This window comes from Muntiacus reevesi, chromosome 10, assembly GCF_963930625.1.
Source record: "Muntiacus reevesi chromosome 10, mMunRee1.1, whole genome shotgun sequence".
Classification (NCBI taxonomy): Eukaryota; Metazoa; Chordata; class Mammalia; order Artiodactyla; family Cervidae; genus Muntiacus; species Muntiacus reevesi.
Genome location: NC_089258.1, coordinates 72994197 through 73011401, shown reverse-complemented (window position 1 = coordinate 73011401; position 17205 = coordinate 72994197). Strand labels below are relative to the sequence as shown.

At 44.7% G+C, this 17205-nt stretch overlaps 1 protein-coding gene across 1 annotated transcript in view; it reads right to left on the bottom strand.

The window, feature by feature from the left end:
- Positions 1-17205, bottom strand: part of KCNU1 (potassium calcium-activated channel subfamily U member 1) — a 135485-nt gene that overhangs the window by 9378 nt on the left and 108902 nt on the right. The window contains exons 20-24 of the mRNA XM_065947462.1: positions 16361-16457; positions 12713-12937; positions 11052-11238; positions 4614-4685; positions 1407-1546 (exon numbers count right to left, since the gene is read on the bottom strand). Coding sequence (XP_065803534.1) covers positions 1407-1546; positions 4614-4685; positions 11052-11238; positions 12713-12937; positions 16361-16457 — 721 coding nt within the window. The remainder of the gene's footprint in view (positions 1-1406; positions 1547-4613; positions 4686-11051; positions 11239-12712; positions 12938-16360; positions 16458-17205) is intronic.

Genomic DNA, 17205 nt, shown 5'->3' with positions numbered 1-17205 from the left:
GGAAATGATGGGACGAAATGGATATGCGGCTGAGTGGCAGGCAAGACTCCCAACTGGGACCTGGAGACATGACTCAAAACAGAGGGGAACAGGAATCTGGTTCTCTTATTTTCTGCCTCTCTGTTGGGCAGATTCTCTAACTTCTAGGTAGTAGTTTCTAAAGTCTTGTTAACAACTGAAATCCTTCTTCTAATCAAGCCGTATGCAGGAGCGTCATGTGGGATCCAGCTGAGAGTAGAACTGTTCTGATTGGGGGAAAGTGTGGGGACACACTGGGAGGTGGAGCACCCCGGTGCCCTCCTCCCGGTCCATCCCATGGGGGCTCCAGAGCACCCCAGGAAGCAGGCTCCTCCAAGCGCAACTTCACCTCAGTGTACTCAAAGCACACCCACCATCACACAAAGAGACTCCTACAGCGGCAGAGGATCTGGTTGCAAAATCTAACTCTGGAAACTTAGGGATTCGTCGCGTGTGAGTGCAGTAACCTTTGGCACCTTACTTACCCCTTTAGGCTTCAGATTCCTGATCCAGGAAACAAGGCTAGTGGGACTTCCCTGGTGGTCCAGTGCCAATGCAGGGGACACAGGTTTGATTCCTGGTCGGGGAACTGAGACCCCGCATGCCACGGGGCAACTGTGAGCCCGTGAGCCACAACTGCTCAGCCACAGCTGCTGAGCCTGCACACCCCAGAGCCTGTGCACCACAGTGAAGAGTGGCCCTAATAAGGGCCATGAGAAAGCCCATGCTCAGCAATGAAGTCCCAGTGCGGCCAAAAATAGATACATAAATAAAAAGAAGGCTAGGAATTGTATCCTCCTACTCGGGTTGATGGGAGAATTAAACAGCTAATGTGGGTAAGGCATTTAGCAGAGATCTTGGGCCCAAGGAAGAGCCTGAGGGATAATGTTATGACTGTTCCTAAGGTGGGTTCCCTGGTGGCTCAGATGGTAAAGAGTCTGCCTGCAAAGCAGGAGACCAGGGTTCGAGCCTTGGGTTGGGAAGATCCCCTGGAGAAGGGAATGGCAACCCACTCCAGGATTCTTGCCTGGAGAATCCCATGGACAGAGGAGCCTGGGAAGCTACAGTTCATGCGGTCGCAAAGAGTCGGACAGTCGGACACAACTGAGTGACTAACACATGTTACAAGGTGGGTTCTAAGCTATTGATGTGCATATTCCCCCTGGTATACAGTGTCCTGGCTCCAAGGGCTTTAAGTTTTTAATCTTAAAAATGTAAGCTCCCCTTGCCATGTAGTTACGAGAAAAGGCAAAATAATGCCAAGTGTTTTTGGAAAATCAGAGAATGCAGAATTGCGAGGCATCAGTTAGCATCATCCCTGGACCCCCACGTGCTCTCCCCTAGGCAAGGGGCTAGTCGTGCGGGCTCCTGGGCTTCATGGTACTCACCGTGGCCAGGAGGGAATCCAAGAAGCTGCCAGAAAAGACGGTGCCTGTGGCGAAGGAAGTGCTCAGATGCAGGTTCGTTCCGGGGAAGTTCCCTTCCATCCCACTGAGCTGTTCAATAAAGTGGATGTTGGAAGGATTTTCTGCAAGAAAAGAGGCAAAAGGGAAAGGCAGGCAGACAAGTTTAGGAACACAGGACTTCCAGAGCAGACTGACCAAGTGCGGGGGGTGGGGGTAGTGGGGGAACCATTGCTCAAAGGGACAGATGCAACTATGGGGTCAAGGTGGGACCTGCCGCGATTTTAGTACATTTTTCTTTCCAAGTATCTTCATCCCCTGAAGATGGGATGTCCTCTTGGGTACCTTCATCATCAAGGAGTTATTCTTGTATCTTAGGTTCAGTTTCTCCAAGCAAGTGTCCTGAAAGTCACCCTGTATAACTTGTCTTTCAAACCAGGACACTTTGGGGGGGAAGAGGGGGAACATTTTCAAAGATCACACAGGGATAAAAGACATAAATGGAACATCTGCTCACCCCTGTTATTGTCTTTTTCTCCAGATACTGTCTCCCAGATGGCGTGGTATTTACTTAGGTTCTTAGAGTCATGTGGGCCCAGAATGAGTTAATCAGGGGCTTCCAAAACTTAATGTGCAAAGTGAACTAACTGGGGGTCCTGTTATGACACACCCTCTGATCCACCAGGGCTAAGGTGGGCTTGAGCGTCCGTGGATCCAACAAGCTTCCAGATGCTGCTGCTGCGGCTGGTGTGTGGACTACACTTTGAGTAGCAAGGGCTTTGAGAATCATCCTAACCAGATCAGGGCAGCAGCAGCTGGATTATCCATGAGCAAATCTGTGCTGGCCCTAGGCTACAGCTCAGACCCCCGTAGGCAACCTCTGCACTCAATGCAATCGGTCATTTCTAGGACAGCGGAGGCACTGACTGTCTTTGTTCCAAGACTATTGCTTCAAAAATGTTTTTCTATAGAGGATAACATTGGCAGACAGTGATAATGTCTCCTACCAGAGCAAAGGGAAGGCACGTTTACTACCCATTATAAAAGATTCTGGTTCCCGAAGCTCAGGGTTCCTTCCCAACAAAGCAATTCACGGTGGGTTCAGGTGTCACTTGGTCCTCTTCCTGCACCTCTGTGGGAACTAGGAAGGCTAGGGAAACCAACACAAAACTGAGGATACTACTGATGTTGCTGTGGGCACTAAACTATTCACTGTCTCTGACTCAGTGGTCTTGTGTCTTCCATAAACTGGGCAGATTAACCTGTTATTACAGCTTGCAAGTTGCAAGAAGTCTTAGATCCTTCAAAGTTCTGGACTGTCCTATTACTGATCCACACAAATCTATTGGACATACAACTCAGAGCACACTCCTTACTGAGCTTGGATTGGTCCCTCTTTCTTAAAATTATTCCTTAGTCAAGTTTGGGGGAAGCAATAGACTTCTGGTATTAGGGGATAATTTTCTTCCAAGAACTATGTATATTTATAAAGATGAGGGAGGTATAACTCATATCAACCCAAGTTTCCTATGCACACATACTTTCTTCCTCTTGTACTGCCAACCCTCAACACACACACACACACACACACACACACACACACACACACCCCAGAAGCCCTTGTCCAATTCTTGCTGTGTCATCCTAAACCAGTGGCTTCAGCGTTCCCAGTCATTTACCTGATTGTAAACTCGTACTGAAATGCTGGCTCTCAAATCTGCAGCTCTCCTGTCATTGTGATCCGTCCTTGCAGCCAAAGAACAGAAATGGGGTGAACTGGCAGGAGAATTGTTAGGCTAATTTGACAGGTGGTGCCAGGTGCCAGAAAGTGTTTAGTTGAACAAAGCTGAATGTCCCTGGAGAGTGATCAGGTGAATTTCTGGGGCCAGTGAGAAGCTGGCTCATCCCTTCCCGACCAGTCTAACTTACATGAAACTTAGGGTATATACACATCGGGGTGACAGATGGCTCAAAAGGGAATAAAAATAAAACAAAAATGAGAACTGTAGCCAAGAGTTTTAGGGTGGTTACAGACAGACTGGCAGGTACGAGTCAGACTCAAGGGCTCTGAGATCTTCCAACCTGGATTTGAAGAGCTAGGGCTCCCGGGCACAGTGACTAGACTGTTGCCCACTTTCCTAGGCACAGCCACTCCCAAACCGCACAGTAGCGCATCCATTGGTTCCTCTCTGTGTTCACCTGCTTCATTTCTGGAACTATGAGCTCTGTTCATCTGTTTGGTTAAAGTTTCATTTGACTTACACGCTCTGAATCATAAAATTCCCACTAAAACATTTGTTACACTCTTGAATCAAGTCAAATCTCTTGCCCAGGGCCAAATTTAGAGATTGACTTTGAGCTGATCCAACCTGTGTTAAAGGTACCACCCCCTCTTCTGTAACGTCCCCTTTTCTCACCAACTATTACCAGTATTAAATCCAGGGTCTCCCCGAGTACCTCACAAACACCCCCAAATGTCCTCGGGCACCCACCTTCTCTGCCTTTCTTGCTGCCCCCGGGGCTGCTCACATCTGGGGAAGTTCCATATACATTCGTTTTCCATAAGGTGTTGATGAGAGGTTAACAGCCTGGTCTGTTAGATCTGCTATGGAGCATTTCTGTTTTATAAGAGCACTGCTCAGGGCTGGGATCAGGAAGACACTGGGGACGGACTCAGGAGCAAGCCTCTTCCTAAGGCCTCCTAAGGTGCAGTGAGGACTGCACCCGCGGTCCTCACTGGCCTCACCCCAGCGCCTGCCCTGGGGTCACCACAGAGAGGAAGGAGCCTGATGAGCAGAGAAGCTGGTTCAGGGAAAGCCTTTCTTGCCGTTTTCAAATCAATGTCCCCTCCCCTGGAGGGGTTCCCTCTGAACGAGGCTGAGCCAGGAGCTGGTCTCCTTCCCCCGGAAACTGCAGGAGTGGGGAAGGCAGGAGCCACTTCTGCCCCAACCGCCCCCCCCCCCAACACACACACACACACACACACACACACACGCCAGCCTCTGCTGGATGACGTCAACATCACCGATCGAATAAAAGCCTAATACAACATCCTGCAAGCACACCACAGTCTCTCGGCCTCCTTCTGGGTCCTCAGTCCTTTGACAGTGGATCCTAAAGGCAACCCTGGGTTACATCGAGCACAGAGGCAAAGACTTCTCCCTTGAAATCTGCCCTTGCAACACAACTTACTCAGTTCGGTGAGAATGGGGATCCTTCGGTACTTTGATTTCCTGGGACTGCTACTGAAGCCCCCGGCAAACTCTGCAGAACAGACAACAGGGAGGAACGGGATCGTTAAATGTAAACGCGGTGGCTGGTGACACAGACCAGGATGCGGAAGCGCACCGTGGCGCTTGGTGCTTTATCTTTGCAAAATGACCCTCACACCCAAATCCCAAATCCTTTTCTATAATTAGAAAAAAAAAGTCTCAGCCTCTGCTTTCCAGTTTAGTGGCGTGTGTGTGTGCGTTTTCTAAATCAGCAATCCTCAACTTTTTCTGGCACCAGGGACCAGTTTCACAGAAGACAATTTTTCCATAGGATGGTTTCGGGATGATTCAAGTGCATTACATTTATCGCACACTTCATGTCTAATCTAAAGCCACCGCTGATCTGACGGTGGGTACCAGTCTGTGGCCCAGAGGATGGGGACCCCGGTCCTAAATGACATTTCAGGTGAATTGCAAAAACAGGCGGCACTCTCCCCATAACTGTTTATTGGCAAACAAAGTAAATATGATTGTTCTGCACCGTGTGGGGTCCCGGGTGATGGCTCAGGCAGGCAGTGCCTCAAACCACATCCATTTGCTTGTAGAACTTTCAGGAACCTGTGAATAAGCAGGAGTGCCTCCCCAGGAGCGCTTGGGGACTCATGGCCACTGGGGGGCTTCTGACTCCTGGTGCTTCTGCCTCTTTGGGGTCCTGCTGGCCTGAGGCTCTGCCCACATCCTCTTTCTTCTTCAACAAGACTGCCTGCCTTCCAGGTCTGGTTGGTCTTTCCAATGCGTAACGTCTCGGGAATGCCTTAAAGACTGGGACTGGAGGTCACAGGGGCCTCCGTCCTTTGCTTTCAGTTCCTGCCTTAGGGGACAAGGCCCTTCCTCTCTGTCCACGAGCCTCAAATGCCAAAGAGAAGTCGGTGCCCAGCCCCAGCCCGGAACACAGCCTCAGCTCGTGTTGACAAATGGGGGTTTCAAAAATAAGAATGACACCAGAGTCTTGATCTCCAAGTTAAACCCTCAAAAAAGGTAAAGAAAGAAAATGGAAGAGAGAAATAGGAATCTAGGATCCTGATTAAAAACAAAGAAACACAACCAAGCGAAACAAGTACCTGATGCTCTCATCAGGAGTTTTGCTTTAAAACTGCTGGTTAGGGACTTCCCTGGCAGTCCAGTGGCTAAGACTCTGGGCTCCCAATGCAGGGGGCCCAGGTTCAATCCCTGGTCAGAGAACTAGATCTCACATTCTGAAACTAAAGATCCCGAGTGCCGTATGCCCCAACTAAGACCCCGTGCAGCCCAAACAACCAAAAAACTGCTCGTTACCTTTACTGAGCTTTACTGAGAACATTATGCATGAAAGAGGGAAAAATTATCATGAAACTTAACACCCTAACCTTAACCCTAACCCTGACCCTAAACCCTAACCCTTATTAGGGTCATCAAGATTCTCTGTTGCCGTGGAAGAAGGTGAAATATGTGGAGAATCTTTTGTTTCCCAAGCCAGGGAAGTGGTGGGGAGGGAGAGTGAGATGAACAAGGCTGGTTTGGTAAGAGAGTCTGAGAAACAGACCGAGGCGTGGTCGTGGGGAAGCTGGCCACTGAGACGGGGTCGGGGAAAGGGGAAATCCAGACGGAGGTTCGGATCCCAGATGGAATGCTAAGCTCGGCACTGTTTACCACCCCTCCCATCTCCCCCAGGAATAGTCAGCAACAGGGCCACTCCTGGTTAATGTAGAGCAGAGCTGAATACATTTCTGATTGCCAGCAAAATTCTGAGTAGATTTAGGGTAAACACAGAAGTGACACGGGTGCCGGGGGGGGGGTGGGGCTGGGGGGGGGCAACACATGCAGTTAACAGTTAGAACCAGAAGCAAATGGCCTTAGGACTTTAGCAAAACCCTTTAGCTTTCTGGGAGGAAACAGACGCCCTGGGGCAAACCTCATCCACACAGCTATTAAAGAGGAGGGTTTGCATGATGGCTAGAGATCAGATATCCAAACTCACTGGGAAATCTTATTGCTGATGGGATCTGAATACATTCAACTCTTTTTCTTAAATTTCTAGGACTGTCATAATGCAGGGGCTTGGGGGAATTGAGATTCTATTTGACTTTCCTTCCTTCCACTCTCATCTCCTTCCTACCTGTCCTCTGTCTATGATTCTTTAAGGAGTGTCGGCTCCAGGTTAGAACTGTGAATAGCCTTTCCCCAGTTACTAGGTGTTGCAAATAAACAAAATATTTTCAGAGAGTGAAGAGCACTGTGAAAAAACCTAACTTTTCGGGACTGACACGGGAGGTGGCCGTACTTAGGGTGTGAAGAGGTTTCTCTGACATTGAAATGCCATCCTGAGTGATGAGCAAAAGACATCCAACCAGAGGGGACTAGAGGCAGGAAAGAGCCAGTATAAACAGGCTGAACAAGGAGGAAGTTCAAGCTCCTTACCGGCCTGCAAGACCCTACATGGTTTTCCTATAATTGTTATGGTCGCCATTATAGCACTGAAAGGAGGAAACTGACATTATCCAATTTAAATACTTGCAAGAAATCCCTCTGGCTGCTGTGAACAGTGGAAATGGCAAGGAAGTAAGAATGATGACATCAAATGGTGACAGTGAATCTATAAATTATGTTGCGTGAGATCACCTTTGAAGACAAGGAAACTGACTCAGGGTTTATACACTTTGCCCAAGATTATATGGCTTGCAAAGGATGGATGGGTTCTTACACACCAATTAGTACCTACTTCAAAGCCCATATTCTTTTCAGGGCTTCTTTGTAGCCCTATTAAAATATACAAGGTTGGGTTGGCATTTTCAATAAAACACTGAGATCAGTTTCCCTCAAAGGGGGAAATCCTGCTTCGAATTCCACTTTCTGATTCCAATTCCCACTAAAAGGGCTTGGAAAAGCCCGACTTTCAGAGGCAAATGTTCTTCTTGGATAGAGACATGTCCACATCAGCTGGCGTAACTGTGTAAGTATCTGCTCTGACACCAGCTGGGGCACAGAAACCGTTTCTGCCTGAAATCCATCCTTCCTTGTAAAGTAACGGTTAATGGGTTAATGTGAAGGGTAATTTGAATATGTATCTGATGACAGCCTGGGTGCATTCTACTGATGTCAATATTTTTGCCACCTAGTAGTACACAGTATTATACCTGAAATCTCCCAGGCTGGCAGGGTGCTATTACAAAAGATTGCTTAATTGTAGATTACTGCTGCACGTTTAAATTTCAGTAGCATATTAAGTTGTCAGACTTAATTACCGTTATATGTTTAGATTATGCCACAGATTATTTAGTTCAGTACCTAGGTTTGCCAACCTGTTCTTGTGACATGACAGGGCAGTAATTAGAGCATCAGCTGAAAAATCTAAAGTTTTCCATGATGTCGTCCTTTAGCGAGTCTTCAGTCTCTCTGTCCTTCCATGTCCAACGTCCCTTGGGGGACCACTGGATGGAATAGCCTTGCTGTTCCTAGATAGGTTTTATGTGTAACTTTGGCATGATCATGATGATATGGAAATGCCCACTGATGCCACAAAAAAGGCTCAGCAGACATGTCAAGAGCAAGAGTTCTCAGTCTTGATCCTATCGACATTTCACACTTGTACACAGCAGAATATTTAGCAGCCTCTCTGACCTCTACCCTCTAGATGCCAACAGTACCACCCCCCAAGTCATGATAGCCAAAACTGTCTCCAGACATTGTCAGCTGACCTCTGGGGGTAAAACTGCCACGGGTTGGGAACCACTGTCTTAGAGGAAGGAAAAGAAAATTGCCAGGATGCTACATGCATGTTGGTGCTCAGCGTGGAGGAGCTTGTCTCCCTCCCTTCCTTTGTCTCCCTCCCTCAGTTGGAGGTGATATCAGCTTGGAGGTGATAATTCCCATCACCACCTGCTTGGTCTGGTGCAAGGGGAGTCTTAGTATGAAATGGGAAGAATGGTTAAGAGAACTGATCAGGCTTCTCTGAGGGTTGGGAATTGCTCTATGCAAACTCCAGGAAGATTCCTGTGATGCTAGAACAACTGATGAGGTTTCTGAGTGACAGTCTTTGGCTATTCCCATGTGCTCACAATGTGAGTTTGCCGCTGCTACCCCTCTTAGGTAGCACAGGAGAGCCTGTCTGGACCTCTATCTCCTTATCACACAATGGGAGCATTGACAACCACACAAGGAAACATGCAAGGTCTACACAATATACTTTTCTCTAAACTGTCCCTTTTGCTGTTGGGGAGAGCATCTACTCATACTTCATGACGATTTGAACACTCTGACATCCCTTCATCACCTATGTCTCCCTCCCAACCCTTTTCCCCTCTTTACTCTCTCTCTTTCTACTAAACCCATCATTTGCTCCTTTAAGGGTAACCTAACCTGCAGCAGAGTATGTGACACATACAAAATAAATATATTCTTGTTGAATGAATAAACGCATACATGAGAGGATAAGAATCACTAGATACATAATAAGAGAAACTAGAAGTGAAATCATAGGTTTCTATATGTTTTAGTTTGTATAGGATGTAAGATTAAAAAATAACAGAAGGACAAGTCACCTGGTTGTTAGCTAGGTGGCTTATGACAGTCCACCCCCAGCTGTTACCGAGTGAGCGTTTTCATCTGTATATTGATGACACTGCCTTCAGAGTGAATACTTCTCTGTCCAATTTTAGAAAGTTGAAAGCACGATACACACACACACCCCATACAAATTTTGTGTAAATCTGAGTACCCTAATTGCTCAGCTAAGGACTGATGTACAGAACACAATGTCATTTTTATGCATCTCCAGATTAGCTCAGCAGAGGTATGGCTCACACTTTCTTAGTGAGGATTTTCAATGTAGTTTGATATTCAGGAAGTGCTTTGCTATTAGTTTCACTTAACAAAACCCCCTGAGACTCCGGTTTAGGTTGAGTAGTATCTGGCTGTGTAGTGCAGGTCTATGCAGTAGCTGACTTAATTCGCCCACCAAAGATTTGATGAGATTATTCAGTTATCCCTTTGTTCCAAGAGCCCTCCATTTTCCTTCCTAGCAACAGTACTAAGAGTCAGAAAGTGGTCTTTTGGTTTCCTGATTTCACTTGCAAACACGTCCATCCACTGTCACGACCATGAAAGCCTTGCGAAGGCTGGACTGTCTGCCCTCTTCAAGCTCCACGTGAAGTAGGACAGCTGTGGTCAGCAAGCCACGTGGGTGGAGGATGGAGTGCCCAGTCTTAATACGAAGCATCCACATCCCCAAGGGCAACAGCTAGATCTGGGGTGCGGAGGCATCCCCAACCAAGGGTTATGTTCACATCATGAATTGAAAGTCTGTTCTAAATACTGAGAATTATTCACCAATAGTACTTCCATATTAGGTTCAGTGGCTGGTCATCAATTTTTAGAAATGGACTGATAGCTAAGCCTTTTCCCATTTCGGGGAGAAGGAAAGCCACTAGTCCGCCACAGGAATATACCCGAAACACATTTTGGGCAAGTGAGGTGCATGGAAACTCCTCAGAGTCCACCTACTGGGTAACTTACTTTGATTTACTAAGTGCGTGTTACGCATCCACAGATGCTTCACAAGGGCTTCCCTATGGCTCAGCTGGTAAAGAATCCGCCTGCAATGCGGGAGACCTGGGTTCGATCCCTGGGTTGGGAAGATCCCCTGGAGAAGGGAAAGGCTACCCACTTCAGTATTCTGGCCTGAAGAATTCCGTGAACTGTACAGTCCAAAGGGTCACAAAGAGTTTACGCTGAGTGATTGTCACTTCAGGCATCTGCAGAGTGACCATAATTGTACTGAGAAGAATAAAAAGAGATGCAAACCCCATCCTGAAGAGATTTCCCCAGTTCTCATTATCTCTTCCCAACCTGAAGCTGAAATGTGACACTTTTATTAGTTTATAGAAATTGGAAAGGACTTAGCGCTAATCTAAAAATTCTTGCAGTGAAAGTATCTTGAAGACTGAAAGAGAGTTAGGCTTCATTCTCTCCAAGCACAAAACTAAGAATAGTAACTTGAACATTTACTAGCTCCAATGAGAACTGACTGGCAATAATAATACCTGTTATTAACAATAATGAAATACCAATGGCTATGTTCACTGATAATTGATTCGTAACAATAAACAGTACTTACGACTCCATGATTTTTCTTAATATGAGAGAACAGTGTTAGGCACGTTCCAGTTAGGAGATGGATGTCACTTTTCATTGGACCAGGGTTCCCCAGGACTGAACTGCCCACTAACCACTAATCCCAGTACAGAATTCTCAGAGCTGCACGGGATTTTACAAGACATCTGGCTCCATTTCTCCTCCTCCCCATCATGAGCATTTTTTAGACAGCTGACTCTCTTTCCTCATCCTATCCTCTCCAGCCTTTCTATCGGGGTGTGGTCCTTACGTGGCCCTGAGGGTGTCTGGGCCAAGCAGCTAATTCGCAGGGATCCGATGTTGAGCGTGGCCATGATGGGCTCCGTGTCCACCAGAGTCGGGCTGCTGGGCGATTTACAGGAGGATGATAAGACAGCACACATGGAGCACTCCTCGATGTTGACGGCGTGGAGGTCTACGGAATAGAGCGCAGATCCCTAGGGAGAGAGAACCGGGTGGAGGGGACACTTCTCAGATGGCGGTGATACCCTGGGGATGATGCAAGCATCTGAATCAAAGCTTCTCCAGTTTCTCCTGGCTTGGTTTTAAGACGGAGTTACCTGATATTTGCTCCTTTTAGCCTTATCTTCATGAATATCTGAGTATGAGTAAATTTTGCAGACCCCTTCTGAGATCACATCTGGATGAGATAAAAGGGAGGGTGAGAGAGAGAAGCCTAAACCCACCTAGATGACTCCAGTGGGAGGAGAAGGGGGCGGCAGAGGATGAGATGATTGGCTGGCATTGTCAGTTCAGTGGACATGAATTTGAGCAAATGCCGGGAGATAATGAAGGACAGGGAAGCCTGGCGTGCTGCAGTCCATGGCATTGCAAAGAGTCGGTCACGACTGAGCAACTGAACAACAACTAAGGATTACAGTGGTGAGGAGAAACATCACCACTAAAGGTCACCTCTGCATTCTCACAATTTTGCTTGTAGGTGGCCCCACCCGGAACCTGGATTAATTGGTAAAGTGGCAGTTGCTCCTTTGGTGGAGAAATAGGGAGAGATCTGGTCCCCCCATTAGGTGGCTGAGATGCAGTTATTAGTGATTCCTGACACCAGCTGAATCTGGGAACTTCTGGTCATTTTCTTCCCTCCCTTTCTATGGACTGAGGTGGTGCAGGGAATCTTATGGTGACTTTTAAAAAAGCAATACAACTTGCTTCTTGAGACAACTGCTTCTAAAGAATATTTCTGACATATTGATAACATCTCTTGAAAAATCAAATGCTTTAGTGCATCTCACACCGCCTATGTATATTTTAATCCAGGAAAATGGTGGCCTATAATGAGATACAGATCTATGTTGGTTCACAGCAAAGACGATTACAACCCACAGTGCCACAGGTGCACAACGGACCCATTTCTCAGAATTCCTCCTGTTCATACATCTATCAAGGACCACATGGCGTTATGTGTTCCGTAGAAGACGAGTTTGCAGAAACAATGAGAAAGTTAGGGCGCAGTCTAGAAAGGCTGGCTAGGATCAGCTCAGGTGTAAACACCAGGTCAGAATCAGATTCAGAAATGCAGAGAAACGCTCTACATAAAGGCCACACACATGGTCATTAATATAAACATGAAAATATGGTGATTTAAATCCTAGTCCAGCTACTTACCCACCGTGTAAACTTGGACAGATAACTTCCTTTCTCTGTGCCTACAGTTCAACATCTTTAAAATGTATACTATGGGGTTATTTGAAGGGTTAAGTGAATTACTATATGCAACCTGCTTCAAACCATTTCTGGTACCAGTAAGCGCTGTATAATTGTATAAAATACTGCATAATACATTATTGATGTATTATGATTATCATGGTTAATCCTAACTAGTATTATAATAATATATATATAATATTATTATTTTCATTATAAACATTCACTATTCCTTACTGTGACACTTACAGGCAGAATGTATATCTGGGGAAAATTCCGGATAAATCGCCATTCTCTCTGCAGGTAATCCAGAGACCCAACGAACACAATGTCCTTCAGCTCCTGACGGGTGTAACTGCTAGCTCTCAATGGCATCACAAAATTCCGAAGTCCCATCAGTGTTGAGTGGGCATCTCCAAAGATACATGCCACGATGTGGTTCCGAAACTCGTATTTTGCCTTGTCAGTTCGTTTCTAAGCACAAGCAGGCCAGACTCGGGTCATTTTTAGAAACAAAATCACAGTCCCTTAAAGAAGGCTCCTTCCCCACATTCCAACCCTTCCGGGTGTATTAACACTAGCACTTGCATAATGGTAATCAGATTCTGCAAATTCTCCTAATGACGTGGGACATGGACAATTATACTTTATATCTTTTCATGGTGTTCCTGCTTATTTCACTTTTTTCCAGTTTTATATTAGCTTGGAGTGCCTCAGTGAAAACTCAGATTGGTATCATTCCTCAAGTTGTGAAACCACTGAGCCAAATGGGGAAAATAGTTCTCATTTTCATTACATGTTTTTAGCCTCATATATGCTATGGTGGGCTTCCCTGCTATCTCAGAGGGTAAAGAACCTGCCTGCAATACAGGAGATCTGAGTTTGATCCCTGGGTCAGGAAGATCCCCTAGAGAAGGGAATGGCAACCCATTCCAGTATTCTTAGCTGGAGAATTCCATGGACATGGGAGCCTGGCTGGCTACAGTCCACGGGGTTGCAAAGAGTCAGACGTGACTGAGCAGCTAACACATACACACACTATCGTACAACTCCCTGAAAATGTAAAACATCCCAAATCCTGTTGCTAAACTTATGTTTTCTAATGAATCTTGAAAATTACACCAAGTTGTACAATATGATTCAGTTTTCAGTGGGTTTTCATACATATGAAAACACATATATTAGTTTGAACCATATGAAATTGCCTTCTTTTGGATCAAAAATGGTTGACTATTGGCAACTTCATGTGTTTCCACCTGCTACACTGAATGGATTCAGGAGAACTCCAGAGTTGAGGAAATTTATCATGAAAAATGTACAAAATAAAAGGTTACAAGCATTCTATTTCATCTCAATCATCTGAGTATATCCTCAGGATCTTATCAGCATGGCTGATTTTTAGCATCTCCCCTATACTTTTAAGCTGAAGACAAAATAATATATGTGACGAATATTTAGATCAGGTTTCTCCCACATTCACAGAAACTTTTAAAAACAGTGTCACTTTTATTAAAAGGAATATTTTTTAAAGGAATATTTCTGTAAGAAACATTTTAAGTCTCTGTGATTGATTTCAGGGAATGAGTCAATGTCATCTCTCATGGTGCTGGGATGGGTAGAAAAAGCACTGATTTTGTATTCTGGTCGTCATTCATGTATAACCATAAACTAACTGGCCTCTCTAACCCCCAATTTCTTTACATTTAAGTGATTTAAAAATAAAAGTTAATTCTGTTGTGGAAATGGGATAATAGATTGAAATTTCAGTACTTCTGTCTTTACCTGTTTTCAATAACTATTTAATCCAATCTGAATCACACTGAATTCCTAGATTTTCAGAGAAGGACTCTTGGAAATTGGTAGAGAACTTGCTAAATATACTGACAAGTCCTTTCTGCTTAAGAGTGTTCTACATTCCTGAGTAGATGAAGACTCAAAATATTTCAAAGGGAAGTATCATTCATCCTTATGCCAGTCCACCGCTGGTTAAAGGACAAGCTTCTGTGAAACAGGGGCTGTTGAAATTTAACAGGATAGATAAGTCACATCTGACTTAGAGTTTGTTCTATTAGCATAGACTGGGAAATACTCTTTCTGAAGGGAATGGCCCCATGAGGGGACATGAAGCTACTCGTCTAGAGATCCTTTCTAGAGAGTGATATGAATCTTAACCAAATCCATTAAATAATTGTCTCTGGCTAATCTGATTCATTTTAACTTGAATAATGACCCCTCTCACAGTATTTAATGGAACAAGTCTGAAGTCCAGAAATTGCCCTTCTGAGTAGAACTAAACAATTAGGAACAAGATACATGGCACAGTGCATTAATGGGTACAGTTAGCTAGGCAATTTCTCCAGGGAACTGTGGCACAAAGCGGTCTTCCCACTGAGAAAGATGCTGGCTTCGGTGGGAAAGTGGGGAGTGCACTATTTGCTCCAAGTAACAAACGGACAACTTCCACTTGACTTTTCTGCAAATTGAACCAAGATCAAAGTTGGACGGAAATTTGCAACCTGTACATTTCTCCTCTACGGTCACAGTTTCAAAACTCTTAAAACCTCTTACACTAGAAGCCCTTCTAAATTCATCAGAAGACTCGGCTATATTTCATGTCAAGTGCCATAAGGGGACATCTCTCAGAGCAACCTATCTGGGGACTTACTAAACTGGGGATAAAGAAACATCTGCTATTTCCATCTCTTGGTCTCTTGAATGCTTCCATCTGCAGTCACCTCCCAACCTTTCTAAAGATGTCCCTCCCACTGAAAACATGTTTGCCTTCCTGCTCAACGGATGTTTGTTTCGTTTAAAATAAGACATACTTGCTAAAATGGTGAGCTTCAGCAGTCCTAATAGTTTTCCAGTTGATATGACAGCTCTGACAATTTTGCGCTTCTGATCAAATGATTGATTATGCCTTTTACAAGAACTGGAACATATTTTGTCAGGACGTTGGCACTGAGCACAAGGATGTGTGTGTGTGTATGTGTGTGTGTGTGTGTGTAACAGAAAAAAGTGAACTAAACTATTTTTGGAAAGCAAGAAAAATACATGGTTATCAATTGGTCATAGTTGAACAAATTATACAGGTTTCTTACAACATGTAAGTAATCTTTTATTAGCTCATTTTAAATTAAAAAAATAACTTGGTTAGTTAAATTTACCAGCTACTGCTTGAAAGTAAAGCACTACGATTGTACTTGAGTTTCCAACTCTGAGAATAGATGGAGATTGAGAAAGTTGGTGTCAGAGCCCAGGATTAGGATTTGAGGTGTTTACAACTTGGTTTCTGGCATTGTGAACTGAGTCAGTCTCTCTCCTTGGGAGGACAGAGTCAAGGACAGACTTCTACATCTATATGGATTCACTCATGCTGTGTGGTGTGGGAGGACCAAGGATTATAGAGCTACATCCTTGACTAGTACATTCAGTATAACCAGCTTTAAGAAAAAATGCTATTAAAAAATCCCAACTTTGAAAACAGTAAATTAAGGAAACATTTATCTACTTTAAAAAAAAAGGAAAGACTGCAGTGTTCTTGTAAATAGTATGTTCCCCTGGTACATGTAAATTAACCAGATTTACTAGCAAAACAGCAAAGTTTCAGGAGAACATTATTCTGAATAACTGACTCAGCTGAACTATTAAAGGAAGGAGAAAGTGGTTGAAGAATCTAAGCTAAAGTGTTTTAAACCCTGGCATATTACCCACAAGGTTGTTGTCAAATGCCCCATCTGTTACCCTGCAGACATTTAGATGGCTCATGAGGTTGTATTTTTCCTTCAAAATGCACAGTTTACAAAGGAAAAGGGCAGGTGCTGTGACTAGCATGAGGACATCGTCTACCCTAAGAGGAGCTCCATTTCATCTGAGATTTGGTGCCAGGTCACCTACCAGAATCATCTTGTTCAAAGGAGTGGCTCTGCACCAGTGAAACATGCCGCTGCTATCAAGGCGTTCAGACTCATCTTCCATTTCGTAGAAAAATGCCCTAAATGTGGAGAATGGACAATTAGCCTGGGAACACTTGAGGCTTTGGTTAACAATGCCTCATACCCACCTCATTAGAGCCTGGAGCCCAAAGTGAATAAATAACACAAGGAAAGCAACCTGAGGTCTGTGAGACTCCAGAATAAAGATTCATGTCTGAAGGACAGGAAGGGTTCAACATCTTCAGAGCTGAAGGCACATTAAGCACTTTGGGGAAAAGCCAACAAAAATTGTGTATACACGTGTGTGTGTGAGACACACCAGTCTCTCTTTTTACCTTAGAGTAGATGTGTTCTAAGGTAGCTACTTAGGTTTTGCCCTTTGTTTTGTTACCTTAGCATCAGAAAGGTTCTGAAAAGTCTTACAAAAGAGATATCATTTGACATTTGTATAATTCAGTGTTTCACACATTTCTTTGACCACAGACACGTTACTATTTACTTAACTACTTATACTTATTTAAACACATCTGTTACTATGCCTTTTCCAACATACTGTACCATGGCATACTACGGGTTCAGCCCTGGAAACCAGTAGCTTAAGACAGCATTCTCCTGTGAGATGTTACTATCCACCCACGGAGTAATAGGACCTATTTCTCTTCGTGCTGAAGGGTTATGGGGTATTCTCTGTGAATAAATACAGCTTGTTATCCGATGCCTGGTCAAAGATTCAGACTCCAACATAATAACAAGCAATTTTTGCTCTCTTTGACCAGGTTAATTTCTAAACTGCTATGTAAAACCATA